The 18,864-nt window shown below is 43.1% G+C and overlaps 2 protein-coding genes across 11 annotated transcripts in view; one reads left to right on the top strand and one right to left on the bottom strand.

Annotated features, from left to right (window-relative positions):
• Positions 1–12,767, top strand: part of Klhdc10 (kelch domain containing 10) — an 82,472-nt gene extending 69,705 nt beyond the window's left edge. The window contains exon 11 of the mRNA XM_013503269.1: positions 12,687–12,767. Coding sequence (XP_013358723.1) covers positions 12,687–12,728 — 42 coding nt within the window. The 3' untranslated portion in view covers positions 12,729–12,767. The remainder of the gene's footprint in view (positions 1–12,686) is intronic.
• Positions 8,795–18,864, bottom strand: part of Tmem209 (transmembrane protein 209) — a 37,259-nt gene continuing 27,189 nt past the window's right edge. For 3 of the 10 annotated variants that reach the window (XM_013503262.1, XM_013503264.1, XM_013503265.1), the window contains exons 12-16: positions 16,166–16,280; positions 15,980–16,077; positions 14,053–14,126; positions 12,767–12,879; positions 8,795–10,098 (exon numbers count right to left, since the gene is read on the bottom strand). In XM_013503262.1, the coding sequence (XP_013358716.1) occupies positions 10,070–10,098; positions 12,767–12,879; positions 14,053–14,126; positions 15,980–16,077; positions 16,166–16,280 (429 nt within the window). In that variant the 3' untranslated portion in view covers positions 8,795–10,069. Of the gene's footprint in view, positions 10,099–12,766; positions 12,880–14,046; positions 14,127–14,822; positions 14,890–15,979; positions 16,078–16,165; positions 16,281–18,864 lie in introns of those variants that run through there. The other 7 variants (XM_013503263.1, XM_005402425.2, XM_005402423.2 and 4 more) reach the window with 7 other exon arrangements.

An 18,864-nucleotide genomic window follows, 5' to 3' on the forward strand; every position in this document is an offset into this window, starting at 1 on the left:
CATTGTGCGTGGGAATGTAAACTAGTAAAACTAGTATGGAAATCGGTGTGGAGATTCAAAAACTAAAACTGGAAACTCTACCTGACCCAGTATTCTCCTTCTAGGTACAGTGTGTCCCTGAAAGAGGTAAAGACACCGTATTACAGTGATGCATTCATACCCATGTTTACAGCGGCAGAACTTGCAATAGCTAAATCTTGGAAACAGCCTATATGTCCACCAACAGATGAATGGATAAAGAAAGTGTGTTTGTACACAATGGTCTACTACTCTGAGAAGTACAAAGAAGGATAGGATAAACTTGAGGCATTTGTAGGAAAAGGGATGCACCTTACGATGTTAAATGAAAAAAATCAGACACAAAATTTTAAATATCACATGATTTCTCTTATATGAGAAAACCAAAGTATAAATAAAAGCAAAAGTAAAAGACAATAGGCAAGTTGTTCTCAAAGGGGGAGGGAATCAAGACATGGAGGGGGATGAAAAAAAAATAACGTGTTATGTACACCTGCCAACTCCACACAAGGAACATACTGCAAACATGTCCTGTACTAATAAAAATTAAGAAAGAAAACCAGCTGGTTTCTTCTGCCTGTAACTCCCCATGTCATGCAAGGGTGGGATCATCAGTCTGACGTCACCAGAAAAGCAGGCACAGCCATGCTGGTGTGGCCGTAGTTGCTTTAGGGCTCCTCTGGCTGGGGCCACCATGAGTCAGACTCCTCAGGTGAGTCAAAAAAAGGCGCCTTTCCCTGCAGGGAGCTGCCTGGAGTCCAGAGGCCTCAGCGTGTGCGCACAGGGGACCGCAGGGTGGGAGAATGGGGCCGAGGGAGCTGCTCGTCTTGCTGTCGGGCTACTCAGGAGCTGTGGAGGCCAGCAAGGCCCACAAGTGGAGCCAGCAGAAGGCTCTGGATGCCAGCCAGGAGCAGGTGGCTGAGAAGCCAGGCTCCTGGCTCGTCCTGGAGAGGCCCCTCAGGAGCGTTGGCCCTGCTCCAGGCTCTACTATGTGGCCTGGAGTGGAGTTGGACCCAGGAGGGCCTACAGTGCCCGAGGCTGCCCATGAACGGGATGTGTGACTCACGTGCAGCTTGCCAATTGCTCCCTCTCCCTGGCTTTTCGCACAGCATGCCGCCCCTGCAGAAAAGTGTACCCATCTGATAGCTCACCTACCCACCCTGGCTCCCTGCGGCACATTCATCTGTCCTTGCTGCTGCCTCTGCTCCACCCACCCCGCGGCCCCTCAGCCTGCTGCGCAGCCCCCACCTCCTTCCAGGGCCACCCTCAGCAGAGTGCTGCACCTGGAAGGCAGTCTGTCATCAGGAACCCTCTCCGGCCACCCAGCACGCCTAGCCTGGAGGTGTCTGGGGAGCAAGTGGTCAAGCTGTCTCTTCTCAAGCCACTGCAAGGACTCCCCTGACTTCCCTTCAAGGAAGAAAACAACAGAGCAGCCCTGTCTCCACTTTGACCAGAAACTAGAACAGTCTGACCCGAGTAGGCAATGGGAGGTCCTGGCGTGTCCCATGAGCCTTGTGACCCAGCACCATGGAAATGGCCTGATGGGGAAAAAAGGAGAAATGGGCCAGCTCCTGGCAGAGATGCCTCTGATGCCGGCACCGAGGTGATGTCAGCAGAGCTCAGTTGCTCCAGGCCTTCTTGGGCTCTGTAAAGGAGACTTCAGGATTATAGAAGTGCTGGATATTTCTTCATTTCCAGTCCCCATGGAAAGGACACAGCCAGCCAGTCAAGGAAGTGCTTGATAGGGGACTGATGAGTGTACATCCACAGCAGTCACTGTTCCTGGAATCAGGCCCAGCTCTGGCTCTGCAATCCTTTAGGACTCTCCCCTCATGGCAGACTGCCGGTCTGATACCCACCACCCTCCCACTGTGCTGGGATTATTAGCCAGACTCCCTTGCAGCTATATGTCTGTGTGATGAAGTGCTGGCCAACAGGACATACATGGAAATGTCTGCCACCATTCTAGCTCACTTTCCTTTTGTGGGGGACAAGTTTATTTTGATTTTTCTGAAAGTATCAGGAACTCTGAAAAACAAGTGAATATTTGGCTATACCAAAAGCAAAATATAACTTAAAAGTAATACCTAAAAATCATGTTTAATCTTGGAGAAACATTTCAAAGCACCAGGTTTAACTGTTCTCTACAGAGCAGAGTAAGTTCACTAAACCATAACACTGGAGTGTTGTTTTTTTAACCATTTTTTTGTTTGTTTGTCTTTTTGAGACAGGGTCTCTCTATGCAGTTCAGGTTGACCTTGAGCTCACTTTGTAGCCCAGGCTGGCCTTGAACTTGCAAGGATCCTCCTGCCTCAGCCTCCCAAGTGCTGGGATTACAGGCCTGTGCCACCATGCCCAGCTCTGAGATAAGGTTTTGACCCTCCTGCCTCAGCTTCTCAGATTGCTGGGTTTATAGGCATATGCACCATACCTGACCTTTTCCTCCTCTCTTCCTCCTTCCTCTCCCTTTTCTTCTCCTCCTCTTCCTCTTCTTCCTCCTCTTCCTTCTCATTTATGGTACTAGGGATTGAACCTAGGACCTTCACACTAAGCTACTTTCCTAGTGCTTTTTTACTTTTTATTTTGAGACAAGGCCTTTTTATTTATTTATTTATTGATTGATTGATTGATTGTCTTTTTGAGACAGGGTCTTGCTATGCAGTTCAGGCTGGCCTTGAGCTCACTTTGTAGCCCAGGCTGGCCTCAAACTCACAACAATCCTCCTGTTTCAGCCTCCCGAGTGCTGGGATTACAAGCATGAGCCACTACGCCCTGCAAGACAGGATCTTATAAATTGCTAAATTCCTCATGCAGGGCTCAAACTTTTGATCCTCCTGCCTTAGCCTCCCAAGTGCTGGGATTACAGGTGTGCGCCACCATGCCCAGCTCCACCACCATTTTAAACCACTGGACTAAAGGAGTGTCTCCCATCAATTTCTCACTCTGCAGATCTTTCTCCTCCTTTGAGGTATAAAATTTTTATTTACACTCCTTTCCCTCCAGTCTTTACATTAAAAAATATGTAACACTGAAAGATACTTCAAAAAATTGAAAAGAGAAAGACTATGATCCATATTCCCACTCCAACAAGTGAGTTCACATTTGGATTTTCTGTTCTAGATACTGGTGATCAGCATGCGTATTTTTACATAACTGTAATCACAGTGGACCCACAACTTTGATTTGTTTTCATGTCTACCGAGCATTTCCCCCTCAACCTACAGAGTCTTTTCCAAGTTGTAGGAATTTTAAAGAGAGGTCAGAACAAGTCTACTGGCATCTTATTATGGCATCTCAATGTCGCATCTCGCAATTAGGGTGCTAAAATTTATTAACCATTTTACACTGGACATTAGTATGGGTTCTGCTGATAGTAGTTATACACTGGAAATTATCTGAAGGAAATAAGTCTATTTTAAATCTTTTTTGTATTCCTAGCCCCTAGAAAAGTGCTTCAGTCAATATTTATTAGCTAAATGGACAAATAAACAAATGCGCAATAAACATCTGAAGGCATAACTTCCCTTTTCTGTTGAATAATTCCCTGAATAATTTGTCCTGGGACCAATAAGTCTAAGCATATTAATATTTTTGGCGCTGTACATTATGGCAGATTATGTTCTCCAAAGCTGGCCATATCAGTATGTCTGCCCTGTGGGACCGACGGGCAGTGATGGGGTCAGGCCCCATGGGAAGCGGGCGGGAAGAAGTGCTGTGGCCTCGTGCAGCGCCTCAGTGAAGCTCAGCAGCAGGATGTGAGAGGCGGAGGGTTTTTTTTTTTTTGTCCTTTTGAGACAGGGTTTCGCTATGCAGTTCACACTGGCCTTGAGCTCACTATATAGCCCAGGCTGGCCTCAAACTCCAAGTGATCCCTCTGCCTCAGCCTCCCAAGCGCTAGGATTACAGGCGTGTACCACCACGACCGGCGAGGTGGACGTTTTGCGTTTTGTATCCTGTTGAAGACCCCTGGTAGGTGAAACTGTGCATGGCTTTCCTTCCCAGCCTCCACTTAGAGACCCTGCACTACTGAGTGAATCTTTCTTTCATTTGTCCCTCCCTCCCTCCCTCCCTTCCCCACCTCCCTCCCTTCCCCACCTCCCTCCTCCTTCCCTCTCTCCCTTCTATCCCCTATGCCTTCCTTCTCGCCCCTCCCTTATATTTTCTTTCCTCCTTCCTTCCTCCCACCTTCCTCTCTCTCTGCAGCACTAGGGCTTGATCCAGGACTTCACACTGACATCCCTATCCTTTTTTTAAGTGTTTTGAGACAGGATCTCACCAAGTTGCCCTGGCGGGAGCTGAACTTGTAGCTCTCTTGCCTTAGTCTCCCAAAGTGCGGGGACTGCAAATCCGTTTTCACAGAGCCCAGTGGAGAGGGTGTGGAGCTTACATGGGGCCCTTTGGTCTTCCTTTCTACAAATTTAGAATCAGCCACCAGCTCTTTGCTTCTTTTCTTCTCTGCCGCCCTCTACCCACCAGCCGGAGAGCTCTCACGATCTGTGTGGAAGGCACATTTCCTGCAAATTCTAGCCCATGGAAAGCAGAGGGCTGCTTTTCAAGTGCCCCTGTTACCTCAGCAAGTATTTCCCAAGCACTTCACATGCACTGTCCCAGGCCCTCACGGAACTGAAGTCTAACAGAAGCTGCCTCGGGAGAGACCCAGAGTTTCACTCGGGCATTTGTTCTAACAGTGCCCAGCCACTGTGACGGCCAGGACAGGGTCAAAGGGGATGCCAGCCGAATGTGGTGGCGCACGCCTGCCATCCCAGCACTTGGGAGATGAGGCAGGAGGATCACTGTGAGTTCTGGGCTTCCTAGTGAGTTCAAGGCCAGCCTGAACTACAAAGGGAAAGGAGGGGACATAGTGACACATGCAGATCTCTCACTAACAGAGACCACTGCGATGGGTGCGTGGGAAGGAAATAAACACTGGGATATGGAGACGTGAGTAGAGACAAGAGACTTACTCAGGTGCAACAAACAGTCTGAAGGAAAGGTAATTTCTCTGGCTACAACACAGGTAATGTCTAATGTCTTAAGAGACCATATCATAGAATGTGGATTTGTCAGGGGCCAGGAAGATAGTTCAGTGGCCCAAGTGCCTGCCTGAATTCAGTTCCTGGTACAGAATGTGGATTTGTCCCCAAGCACTATCCAAGCAACTCAGTCTAAGTGGAGCTCAACCACTACTTTAATTTCTTAACTCGAGGAATTTCCAAGACAGCACTAAAAAAGAAAAGTTTAAAGAACTCATGCAGAGAGGCGGAGTGTCATACAGGGCTTATTTTTAGGTCTGGTCAGCTACCTTGAGATGGAAGCTGTTATGTGTAACACCTCAAGCCGGCAGGTTCTGGGCTGCTGGCTTCAGGGCAGACTTCCTTCTGCGGGTCTGTCTCCCATGAGGTAGGGGACCCCTCCGTGCAGGATCCCTGCAGATGGTTTCCCTGCCTTTAAGAGACACAGCAGTCTTTCTTTGCAGCTGGAGCTCAGTAAGCTGGTGCCTGCATTCTGGGCCCAAAGCATCACAGGGCTGCCCGATCCACGTGCAAGCCATGCCTGCTGGTTGCTCCCAAAAAAACATGTTTGGCCCCCAGCAGAGCAGTTCACCACCTTCTTTCTTCCTGCAGGATGCAGTTCATGAAAGCAGAGTCTGATGCAGCGTTATTTTTTCCTACTGGTTTAGAAATGGGAAAGGAAGGAGGCAGCATTTCCCTGGTGTTCCAGAAAACACAGCTTTTGGGGAACAAGGCCGATACTGTCCAGAACTGGGGATCAGCCATGTGTGGGGGATGAAGGCAAGGGGGATGGGAGGCAGATACAGAGGCTGGGCTAGCTGTGGGGTGTGATTTGTCAGGGCCATGAAGTTACGTGTGTCCCAGCACAATCCCAAATGAGCATTGCTGGGGCTGGGGATTTAGCTCAGTGGCACAAGTGCCTGCCCGGCAAGTGCAAGGTCCTGAGTTCGATTTCTGGTACCCGGCCCCAAAATGAGCATTGCTTTCTGCTGTCAAAGGAGCTGTTGTCTAGCTCTACTCCAATTTATTATAAAAGACGTTTAAAAGCCATTTTCTTCACCTAAAAGCACTCACTTTTAGCTTCTCAATTATTTCCGAGGTATAAAGAGTGATCTTATAAACAAATCCTCATATGAAAGATTAAATTGCCCTGACCCTTAGTGATAGAGCCCATCTGGGCTGGCGGCTCTTCCAGCCAGAATGACTTTGGAATATTCACTTTGGCTTGCGGGTAGGGAGGGATTTTTTGGCGGGGTGGTGGTGCTAAGGATTGGTTGTACCCAGGACCTCTGCACTGAGCCCTTTTTAGCTTTTGAGATAGGATCTCACTAAGTTGCCCAGGTTGGACTCAACCTTGTGACTCCCCTGCCTCGACTTCGCAGAGTGCTGGGATTGCAGGTGTACACGGTGCCTGGCAGCATTTAGGACTGAGTTGACAAACACCGTTCTTCCAAGGTCACTGCTGTCCTTGGTGGTGACCTGCTCTATGCCATCCTTCTGCACTGGGCCTCTTCCTAATACTTCTGGAAGCGCCACCCGCTGTGGAATCCACAACCTTCCCATCCATGCCTCCCCAGGTCAGCGCACTTCAGTCAGTGTGGAAATAGAATTACGACGACTGTGCAGGGATCGAACAAGATGTGGAGAGCTGACGCCTAACCATCCTGCAGACCTGCACACAGCTGCTGGCATACCCAGTGACTTTGGCCATGGCACTGGGGCCCAAGAAGCACAGCTGTGTGTTGTGCAAACCCCCCTCACTCTAGGTGAGTGGACACGGCCCCATTCGGGGCGCTTCCAGAAGCCCTCCTGTCAACACCTGGTTATGTCTGAAGATGTCTGCCCCAACCTACAGCCAGGGGCAGCAGCTGGTCCTGCCAGGGATCCCCAGTGGTACCTGGGGAAAGGTTTAGTGGCCTCACCCTCAAGTCACTAAGGAAGAGCTCCCAGGAGCACAAGGATCAGCTGTCATTTTCCTCTGCACAGCTGTGGGGCCTGGACTGCTTCCTCCTCCAGGCCCAGCCTGACCCAGGGAAAGCCTGTGTGCTGAGAATGCACCCTTCCTCAAAAGACAGCTTCGGTGATCAGCAGTACCGTATTCCTGAACAGCAGCACTTACAGCTAAGATGAGCGAGAAACCTAGTTCTTGTGCGAATGTGAGACAAGACTATGCCCACTGCTAGACTAAATCCGTCTGCATGGCTGCTGTGTGCCGAGGAGCAGACTTCCAGGGAGAACGCCTGCCAGCTGGCATGGTCAAGACCAGGTCCAAACAGCAGGCTTAATTAGAGTGAGTCTCAGGCGGGGGAGCCGTGACCGGAAAGGGCCTCCCCCGAGAGTTGAGGACACATGGCGGGCAGCGCAGAGAACCCCGCGCCAGCCAGCCAGTGGCCTGTGCTAGCCAGCGCCCAGAATTGGGTGCAGAAGGCCAGGTTGGGGCCAGATTGTGGAAGGCTTTAAATGTCAGGCTGCGGAATTTATCAGGGGAAGTGAAGTGATCAAACAGGTGTTTTAGGAAGATAAATCTGAAGAGAATGCGCAGGATGAATTGGAAAATCTGGAAGCATGGCAACAAGTAGGAGGCTGTGCGATTAATTAGGCTGTTGCAGAAGTCCTGTGTGGGTGGGTAAGGTGTAAACGAGCAGAGTGGTGGCAGAAATGGAAAAGGGACAGCTGTGCGAGACACTGTTAAGAAAGAATGGCTGAGGTTTGCTGTCTGATTGGACTGGGGACCCAGGGAGCGCGAGCAATCGGCGACGCCAGAGCTCTGATCACGGGCAACTGGGAGGACAATGATCAGCGGAAGGGCTGTTAAAAGCAGGAGCCGGGCTGGGCAGATGTAGCCTCAGTTCCAGGAGTAGTCGCTGGCCTGGCAATGAGCATGGGGCTCGGAATGTGGTGCTGGCTGCTGAGCACAGCAGAGAGGGAAAAGGCAGTCACGGGTGAGTGCGGCCAGGAAGGGACGGTGCCTACGGGGAAGAGCTGACCACACTGGCCCTTGGAGGGACGTCCCCGGGCGCAGGGCTCCCCTATGTAGCCAGTTACACAGCCACACGTCCTCACCATTAACATACTATGCTTAGACTGAGAAGTCCAGGTATCACAGCACTTTATGTGTCAATAGGAACTAAATTATACATGCTTTAAGTATGCGCTAAAACAAATTTTGTTTAAGGCTCATATTGACAGAGGAAGAAAATGATAAAATGACACAGAGAACACACCCCAGCTGTGTGGATCCAAGGAGTCAAGCAATGAAAACTTATGACATAACCTAGAGATGACATCTGGCCAGTGATGTTAGTTGGTACTGATTTACTCTAACAAAAAAGTTAAAAAAATTTCCTTTATTTGGGCTGAGAGTACTGGTCAGTGGTAAAGTGTGTGTTCGCCATGCATAAAACCACGGGTTCAGTCCCCAACAGAAGAAAAAAAGTAACTGCTGTATCTGGAGTGTACTATCTTTTCTAATTCACCAAAGGTTTTTTTTTCTTTTAAAATTACATAAAGGCTATAAATCGGGCATGGTGGCGCATGCCTGTTAATTGCAGCAGTCTAAGAGGTGGAGGCAGAAGGATGGCAATTTCGAGCCCAGTCTGGCCAACTTAGTGACACAGCAAGACTCCTGCTTCTCCCCCCCCCCCACAGGGCGGAGCTTGGGGGGCTGGGAAGGAGCTATATTTAGGTACACAATAGCTCAAATACTCTTGAAGTTGATACCGGAAAGCTACCTAGTAGACAGCAATCCACACTCAGTCAACAGGTACACAAAACATCTTTTTTACTATGTATCCTCATTTTTTTGATGCTCATTTCAGAAATAAAGTAATACAGGGCATGGGGAGTGGCTCAGTGGTACAGTGCTTATTTAACATATGGGAACTCTGGGTTGGATCCCCAGCACTGGAAAAAAAATCTGAGTATTTGGACTAAAAGCTACCTTAAGCCCTATAAAGAAAAAGATCTTCGTCTTTATGTAGTCATCAAAATTTTTCTTCTTAACACTTTTAAAAAAAGTATATGCAATTGTACAGTTTAACAGCATAGCAATTGTTAGTAGGGCCCTATATTCAGCGTATTTCAGTGATACAGTCTTTTGAAATACCGTAACAAACAGATTTAACACAGCAAAAACAATTAAAAACTCTATTTTTTTGGACATCAACTTTTAAAATACAAGAACTTTTTTGAAAACTTCTTGAAAAATCTACAAACTATACAAAAGGGACGCATGCACACTACTTGAGAAGACACCGGGTTCAGCCATTTCCAGGTCAGTCTGCAACACTTCATCGGGAAACCATGAGCAAGGCGGCTGCCGGCTGTTACTTCTCACAACTTCGTATCTTTTCACTCTGGGGGCGGGGGGGCATTGAAAATATTGTATCTAAATACTTTATATGGACAGGCAACACAGTATTACAGAACAGTGAAACAGAGGTGCTAAAACCAAAGCAGTGGGGAGCGTTCCTGACATCCACATACAAAGAGCTGACTTTTTAAAATACCGATACTGTCAAGCCTCTTTCAATAATCTTTAAAACATATACCTGGATTAATTAATACATTACTTAGAAACTGATTTCATTTCTTTGAATACAGGCTCTAGACTGATCTGCAGAACACTGGGGTATTATAGAGATAAAATCAGCCCATTTCCTTTAAGTACTTGTACTATTAAATAACATAACTAAACACCATTTTTGAGAAGTCAGATGGATAATGCTTATTTGGGGATTACAGTGAAAAAGAGCTGCTCCATTTATTTCACTAAGAGGAACTACAACCTTTGCATTTTTAAAAAAAGTCCAGAGTGCTGTGATTTTGTATCAACTGGAATTTCCAAAAGGTAATATTTTTTGGAGTGGAACGTACAGGTATACTAGCTAATTTTTTGTTAAATCTCATGCACACATATGTAGCTTATTTCAGAAGAGGCAGTGGCAAAAAGATGCTTAGATTCAACTTTTTCCGCTTCACTGAAAGTCCCAACATTTGGAATTAAATGATTCACTACTTGCCAAAAATCCATAAAATATTCACACCAGATAGACCAAGGTTAACTCTCCTGTAAAGAGAAAAAAGTTTTAGTAAAACTGCTTGCCAGCTGTTTAAGGTCTTTTTCTAATAATGAAAACAAGAATCTTTATAAGGAATGTATGTTTAATTGATGACATTTAATGCTACTCTGTAATAAATTATGTTATATATGGTTTATCAGGAGAATTGTAGTAATAGCAATTACTTTCTTAACTGCTTAAAATTCAGGTTTAGAATAAACAGATTTATGGAATGCTGAACATTAACTTTAAGAACTATCATACATGATAATAGAACTACTGGAATAACTTACTAAGATTAGAATATCATTTAAATTTTAAAAATGGCCCTGGCGGGGGCAGGGGACATATACTTGTAGGAGGCTGAGGCAGAAGAATCACCGTGAGTTTGAGGCCAGCCTTGGCTACACAGTGAGCTCAAGGCCTGTCTGAACTACACAGCAAGACCCTGTCTCACAAACCTGCACCCCCCTCAAGAAAAATTATCAGAACAGAGGATAAAGAGATATGAGGCTTCCTAGAAAACTGACCTGTCGTTGACTTGAATTAGGAATTCACTATTAGGTGCTTTAGTGAGTCTGCATATGCGTATAAAGAGATCTTAAACCAAATTGTATGCAACAAAAAGATCACTCTACTGGGCAGGAAAGAAATGGAACTGAGTTTGAGAGAAAGACGGCGACAAGACTTAAACTCATCATCTCACAAAACAGGAAATCAATATGTGTCTAAACCTGAGGGTCCACAGAGATCTGCATACCCTGACTACTGGAATTACGGGGATTATAACAGGAGAAACAGCTACAATGTTTTAAGCAGCTGCCTCTGGGAAGCGAAGTAGGTGTGGGGCTATAGGGAACTACTCCTGCTGTGAACTTTTTGTCCTATATGACTTTTACAGTTATGACATTATCAGTTTTTAATAAAAATTAAAAACACAGCTGTTATCAAAAATGCCTTCAAAAATGGTAATTTCATCACGGTGTTTTCCCATTTCTTCACACCCTCACCAACGATGCAGTGATTAATCTTAATTTGATAGGAAAAAGGTTTTTAACTCTGGCTTGTCTAAACAAGAGGCGAAGGATCTCTCTGTGATTATTAACACAAGACTTTCCTGTCAATTGTATCTTCATTCATTTAAAAAGCATTTTCTTTTCTAGATGGGTGCGGTAGTGCACACTTGTAATCACAGCATTTGAGAAGCTGAGATAGGAGGAGCACTGTGAGTTTGAGGCCAGCCTGGGCTACACAGCAAGATACTGTCTCAAAAAAAACCAAAAACCAGGGCCAGGGATACAGCTCAGTGGCACAAGTGCCTGCCTGGCAAGTGCAATGTCCTGAGTTCAATTCCCGGTACCAAAAAAACAAACAAAACACCCAAAACCAAAACAAAACCAACCTACCCAAAACCAAATAAAAACAGAAGTCCTTTAAAATTCTGTTAAGAGGGGCTGGGGATTTAGCTCAGCAGCACAGCGCCTGCCCGGCAAGCGCGACGTAGTAAATTCAATTCCCAGTACCAGAAAAAAACCCAAAACAACAACAACAACAAAATACTGTTAAGAATAATCATAAAACAATATATTTATACATTAGTAACATAGCAAATTCTATATTCCATTTAATATATATGTTTACACATATTTGTAACTATTCCTAGAAACTAGAAAAATATGTATTTACTGACATGGAAAAATGCCAAAATCTACTGTAAGATTAAAAATCAGGTCTCAGAGTAGTAAGTTTGGGAATAATACATTTTAAGCAAAAAAAAACCACAGCAGATTTTCTCAGAGCGGCCTGGAGATGCAAACCAGCACTGTTCAGCCTGCAGAGCTCATAGGCGGAGAGCACACAGAATGAGAAGGGTGTCTTCACTTTCTACGTTCTAATCTGTTTTATGGCTTAAATATTTCTGTACCAAACACATATTATCTTTATAATTAAAAATGCACAAAGAACCATGTTTGTTAGTTTAGATGGCTCATGAAAGTGACTTCCCTACTTAATTTTCTTATATGAAAAGTATGTATGATAAAAGTGGGTGGTAAATGTTCATCAATTTCTGTTCATGTCTGTTGTACACCTTTTTTTGGGGGGGTGGGAGAGGGTGAGACACGGTCGTGCAGGCTGACCTTGAACTTTTGGCAATCCTCCTGCTTCAGCCTCCCTGGTGGTAGGATTACAGGCATGTGCCACTATACCTGGCCTGTTTTACAACTTTTGTCTCTTAATATTGTTTTTATTTTAAAGAGAAAAGAACAAAAATAAAATAACAAAAACAAAACAACATGAAAACAATAGAAATGATCCAGATGTATCTAATATACTTAAGGACAGGAGCTTTTTTCCTCTACAACAGTGCTGTCCAATAGAAACACAGCATGATGCAGGCCTCAAATGCAAATCACATACATAATGGTGAATTTTCTGAAGACATTTAAGGAAGAAGAAACAGATGAAAGTAATTCTAAGACTATATTTAACCTGATATATCCAAATAGATTTAGATATATATACAAAATTATTAAGAAAATATTTTACATCTTTTAATATTGTTTCTGTAAAATCTGGTATATATTTCATATTGCAGGGTATCTTATTTCAGACTAGCCATGTCCCAAGTGCTCAATGACTACTGTAGCGGACAACGCAATTCTGGAAAAATACAACCTCTAAATGATGAACAAGATGCCCAGGGTGGTGGCCCATCGCTGTAAACCTGGCACTCAGAAGGCTGAGGATCCCTGTGAATGTGAGGCCAGCCTGAACTACACAGTGAGATCCTGTGTCAAAAAAAAATCTTGTAACTAAGTGGTGATAAGTGGAAATGCCCACAGATGTCCTCTGCTATGAGCCCTCCCCCACATTCTGTCAGCATTAAGTGCTTCGTACGGCGGAGCTGGACCCAGAGCAAAGATATTCAGGCTCATGGATCACGCACTACCAGAGTTCTCTGGCATAAGCAGATTCACCTACATCAGGTAATATTTGATGCTCCAAAATTGTAGATCATCAAAATCACAATACTGAAAGTTTGAACTTGCTATGTGAGTTGTTACTAAGTAGGTAAGTGACTTCAACAAACTATTTTTCCACCTTAGTGAGCAGTATTTTGGGAGGGCTATCCTCTCCAAAACTATATAAACAATTTTCAGAATACACTGAAATGGAATACCTCAAGAAAAAGAGGTTCAAAATTTTGTTTTGAATTTTAATTTTCAGGTGGCAAGAATCTGTTTTTTTGAGACAGGGTCTTCCTATGCAGTTTAGGCTGGCACTGAGTTCACTATGTGGCCCAGGCTGGCCTTGAACTCTTAATGAGCCTCCTGCCTGGTTCTCTCAGAGTTGTTCCTCCAGGAGATGCAACCATGAGGTCAAGGATGTGGTCCAATTACTTTATCAGTAAGGAACTGGAGGCTCTGGAGTTAAAGAAATTGCCCAAAGCAGAAGGGCTCACTCAAATAGCCGGGCGTGGTGGTGCACGCCTATAATACTAGCACTCAGGAGGCTGAGGTACGAGGATGAGGATCGCTGTGAGTTCAAGATCTGCCTGGGCTACAAAGTCAGCTCAAGACCAGCCTGAACAGCATAGCAAGACCCTGCCTCAAAAAGATTTAAAAAAAAAAAGGGCTCACTCAGGACAAGGCTGAGGTAGCACTAGAAGCCGTATCCAGGGTTTAGTCCACAAATCTTTTTGTTATGTGATGGTACATTTCACAGAACCTTAATGTAGGAACAGTAAATAAATTAAGTACTTATGTGTGGTATTTTTTTGAGACAAGGTTTTGCTATAGTCTTGAATTCATTACACAGCCCAAGTGGGCTTGAACTGGAGGTATCCTCCTGCCTTGGCCTTGTGAGTACTGGGACAGGTGTATATCACTATGCTTGTTAGTACACACATTTTTTAAAATTAAAAAAAAAAATTTAAGTACATATTTTTAAAGTATACTTACCCAAGCATTCCTGACTCTTTTGTCTTTATGATGTAAAGGAACATTAATAATGTATGAAACATATTATTTCTACCCTAGAACCAAGACAAAAAAGACAAGACAAACTAAACCAAAATGATTCAACCAGGTAGGTAAACGCAGTTCTAAACAATTCCTGTACCACACCTCAGACTTCTACACAATTCAGAATTCCTTCACTCATTTATTGAACACAGTACCTACCCCTGGGGCTAGGAAGTGAGAACACTAGAGCAAGTAAGAGAGAAAGGATCCATGTATTCAAGGAATTTAACATGAAATAGAAAAGCCAGACAGTAAACTAAGGGGTTCAATAGAGCACAGGGAATCTTGGATAGCTGTGGGATGCCATGGGAGCAAAGGCAGGCATCTTCTCTAGACTGCTAGTGCGGGGGATGCATCACTTCTTTCTTCCTTTCCTTTTTTCTCTTTCCTTCCTACTTAGCTATTATTTGGTTTTTTTGAGACAAGGTCTCACTATATAGTTCAGGCTGAACTTGGACTCACTATGTAGCTCAGACTGGCCTTGAACTTGTACATTATCTTCCTGCCTCAGTCTCCTGAGTGCTGGGTCACAGGTGTGTGCCACCATGCCTGGCTCAAGACTTCAAAGTCAAAACTTGAAACACAAACAGAAAGCTAACATACTGGGGTAAGAATCTAGGAAGACCTAAGGAGAGCTATTTTGAAGTTAGTGGCCCTGCATACTACACACAAAATACTGTACTTCAGCCAGACATGGTGCCACACACCTGTAACTGGAGTCTGAGGCAGGAGGATCATAAGTTTTGGGTCCATCCCGGTCTACTGATTGAGATCCTGTCTCAAAATAAAAAAAATATTAAAAGGGGTAGGGGATGGGGCTGTATCTCAGTGAGAAGCTATGGGTTCAGTCTCTAGTACTGCAAAACAAAACAAAACAAAACAAAACAAAACAAAACAAAACAGAAAGCTCTACCCACAAAACTAACACATCAATATGAGTGTTAGGATAAAACAGCTTTTAGACATACTTTAAAATAAATATATTTTATCTGTAAGGAACTCCTAGGCATCAACTGCTAGCTCTGAAATCAAACTACTATATATAATTGTTAGTCTATAAAAACAGCCAATTAACATTTTTAAATTTTACCAACTAACTTCCAAGAGTTCACTATTTTAAGGTGTGCTGCTATAAACATTATAGAGCTACCTTTTAAAACAGTAAGACCATATAATTTCTTTAAATATGTAAGTAATTTCAACCCATAAAAAAAGAGCAAAATGAAATTTTCTAAAAGGTATAAAATAAATCCAAATGTTCACCAAGGCTACCTCTGAATAAGTGATTTTTCTTCACTTTTTCTTTTTTTTGGCTGTACTGAAGTCAGGGCTTCTGGACTGTGCTACATCCCTAGTCCTTTACTTATTTATTGTTTTAATTTTATCTTTTATTTTAAGACAGCATCTCAATTACTCAGGCGGGACTGGAACTTTCTCAAGTTCCTCCTGCCTCAGCCTCTTCCCCTACTGGAATTACAGACGTGAGTCACGACACCTGGCCTTTTTCTTCTTGCTCTCCCAAACTAAAATATTACTGTTATAGTAAAAAAAAAAAGAATGTAATGAAGCCAGCCATGGTGGCGCATGCCTGTAATCCCAGCACTCAGGAGACTGAGGCAGGAAGATCGTTGCGAGTTCGAGACCAGCCTGAGCTACAAAGTGAGCTCAAGGCCAGCCTGAACTGCATAGCAAGACCCTATCTCAAAAAGAACCCCCCCAAAAAAGAATGTAACAACAACATTTCTCCTAATTGGAAAAGCTTCATATCTTTTCTACAAACAAGAGATTCTAATTTGGAAAACAGCATCAACAAAGCAAGTCACCCATGGCATTCTCTAACAGCAATTTCTATATATAAATATACCTTTGGAAGGTTGTACACATGACGCTGATAGATAAGCTCATAATGTGGGGGGTTGACAGCACTCTGATAAATGCAAAAAACATTCTCATTCGTAACATCTGTAAAGAAGATAGTGTACATTAAAAAATGAAACCACTGGGGAGATTGCATGTGAAAAACTCAACATGTTCTTTCAGAAGTTTATACCTGGCTTATTTGGTGTCTGAACAAAATGCTGAGACGTGAACGTTTTTCCGTCAGGATACTTAGGGTGTGGAGGTAACCTGGAATCGAGGTAGGTGCAAAATACGTGCATGATGATCTGAAGCAGAGGAAACAGTCGTGTGAGGTTAGCGTGAAGATCTAGCAAGGGTGCAGCCCTTGAAACCGCTACAAAGATTCTGATTTTAACTTTTTTTTTTTTTCCTAAAGAGGGAATAATAAAAACCCTTTCAAATGGCTATTTAAGATAACATTTATAGAATGAAAGATAAAATCACCTAACTCAGGGCTGGCAAAGTGGCTCAGTGGCAAGAGCATTTGTCTAGGATGTGCAAAGTCATCCCCAGTGCGTGCGGGAGGCGGGGATCACAACGCAGCAATTAAATTTCCTGGTACATTTTAGTATACATAATGATCACATTCATTACAGGTATTTTGCACCTATATATGATACAACTTGATTCTTTTTTTATCACAATTATTATTTTTTATAAAGTACTCACAAATATATTTTCCTCTCAAATCAAAGGAATTCAGTGTGTTTAACAGGTGAAGTTAGGCCTAGTTCAAATAATTAATTCAAAATTTAAGGGGCTGGGGATTTAGCTCAGCGGCAAAAGCGCCTGCCTGGCAAGCACAAGGTGGCGAGTTCGGTTCCGGTACCGGAGAAAAACCAAAAAAAAAATTTAAATTGAAAAACTTATTTGCCATCCAAATAACCTACTTACCTGCCCATCCATCCATCTATCCATCCAAGCATCCATTCATCTTTTTCTGCTTACTGGGGATTGAACCCATGAATTTACACATGCTAAGCAAGCACTCTATTCCTAGTTACATCCTCAGATCTTTTTATTTTTTTAATTGCCTAGGCTGGCCTCAAACTTGTGCTCCTCCTGCCTCAGCCTTCCAAGCTAACAGGTATGTACCACCACACCTGCTAAATTAGTCTATATTTTGATAGGAAAGTTTACTTTTCTCCATGTAAAAAAAAAATATATATGTAATATGCCAGCCTATAAAGTGACCAATTATCTGTATGTAGGAGAAGGAGATACATGGGGTGGAGGCAGTTTAAACACCAAACTTGTATTCCCTAGATATTTTACCTTCATTTTTTATTTTTTATAGGAACCCTAGAAGAGCAGGTTCCTTGTTTTCTAGTAAGGGGATTATTCATACCACTCATACAGGAAAAACAAGATAAAATAGACATAATTCTCAAACTGAATGTCAACATTTAAAACTTAATTATAGTTACTATACAAGATATTTAAAAAATCCACATTTAAAAATAGCTTTTCTATACACTAATAATGAACTACCAAAGAAAGAAATCAAGAAAATAATTCCATTTGCAATAGTGTGTGTGTGTGTGTGTGTCTGTGTGTGTGTGTGTGTGTATGTGCATACACCTTATCAAGCAGGTCAAAGATGTCTACAATGAAAACTGCAGAACAAGCTGGGCACAGTAGTGTGCACCTGTAATCCCAGCACTTGCTGGATCACTAAATTTGAGGCCAGCTTGGGCTCCATAGTGAGTTCAAGGCCAGCCTGAACTACAAAGTGAGACCCTATCTCAAAATCCATACACACACAAAGAATCAAACAAAAAAAGGAAATTACAGAACACTGAAGAAAATTGGAAGATTTATTAGAAGACAGAAATATCTTCTATGTTCATGCAATACCTTTGCAAAATTAATACCGAAATGGCCATATTATCAAAAGTAACCTATAGATTTGATGCATTATCAATTAAAATTCCAAGACATACTTCACAAAACCAGAAAAAAAAATCTTAATCTTCATATGTAAGCACAAAAGACCTAGAATACCCAAAGTAATCCTAAGCAAAATAAGCAAGGCTGGAGACGATCACAATACCTAATTTCAAACTGTACTACAAAGCCACAATAACAAAAACAGCATGGTATGGGCACAAAAGTAGACATACAGACCAATGGAAAAGAAGAGAAGACAGAGAAACAAATCCATACAACTACAGACATCTGATTCTCAACAAAGGAGAAAAAATATACACTAGAGAAATAATAGCATCTTTAACAACTGTGCTGGGAAAACTAGACATTCACATGTAGAAGACTGAAACTAGATCCCTCTCACCCTATACAAAAATCAATTTAAAACAGATCAAAGATGTAAGTATAAGGTGAAACTCTGAAACTGCTAAAGGAAAACAGCGGAAACACTCCAGGCCATGGGCAAGGGCGAAGACTTCCTTAATAGGTCTCCAATAGCACAGGAAATAATGGTAAGGATGAATAAATGGAACTACAAATTAAAGTTTCTGCTCATCAAGGGAAACAACCAAAAGAGTGAAGAGACAGCTTAGAGCATGGGAGAATATCTTTGTTAGTTATAATTCCAAAGAGGATCAATACCTATAAGAACTCAAAACAAAATACTAAAAAGCAAACAGCCCAATCAATAAATGGGTAAATCAGTTAATAGATACTTCTCCAAAGAAGTACAATCAGCTAAGTATGTGAAAAAATGTTTAGTATCTTTAGCCATCAAGGAAATGCAAACCAAAACTACACTAAGATCTCATTTCATCTCATCCAAGTCATTAAGAATACAAAAAAGAAAAAAAAAAAAAGGTTGGGCATGGTGGTGCAAGCCTGTAATCCACGCACTTGGGAGGCTGAGGCAAGAGGATC

The sequence above is a fragment of the Chinchilla lanigera genome, unplaced genomic scaffold (assembly GCF_000276665.1).
Source record: "Chinchilla lanigera isolate Chin_1 unplaced genomic scaffold, ChiLan1.0 scaffold00078, whole genome shotgun sequence".
Taxonomy (NCBI): Eukaryota; Metazoa; Chordata; class Mammalia; order Rodentia; family Chinchillidae; genus Chinchilla; species Chinchilla lanigera.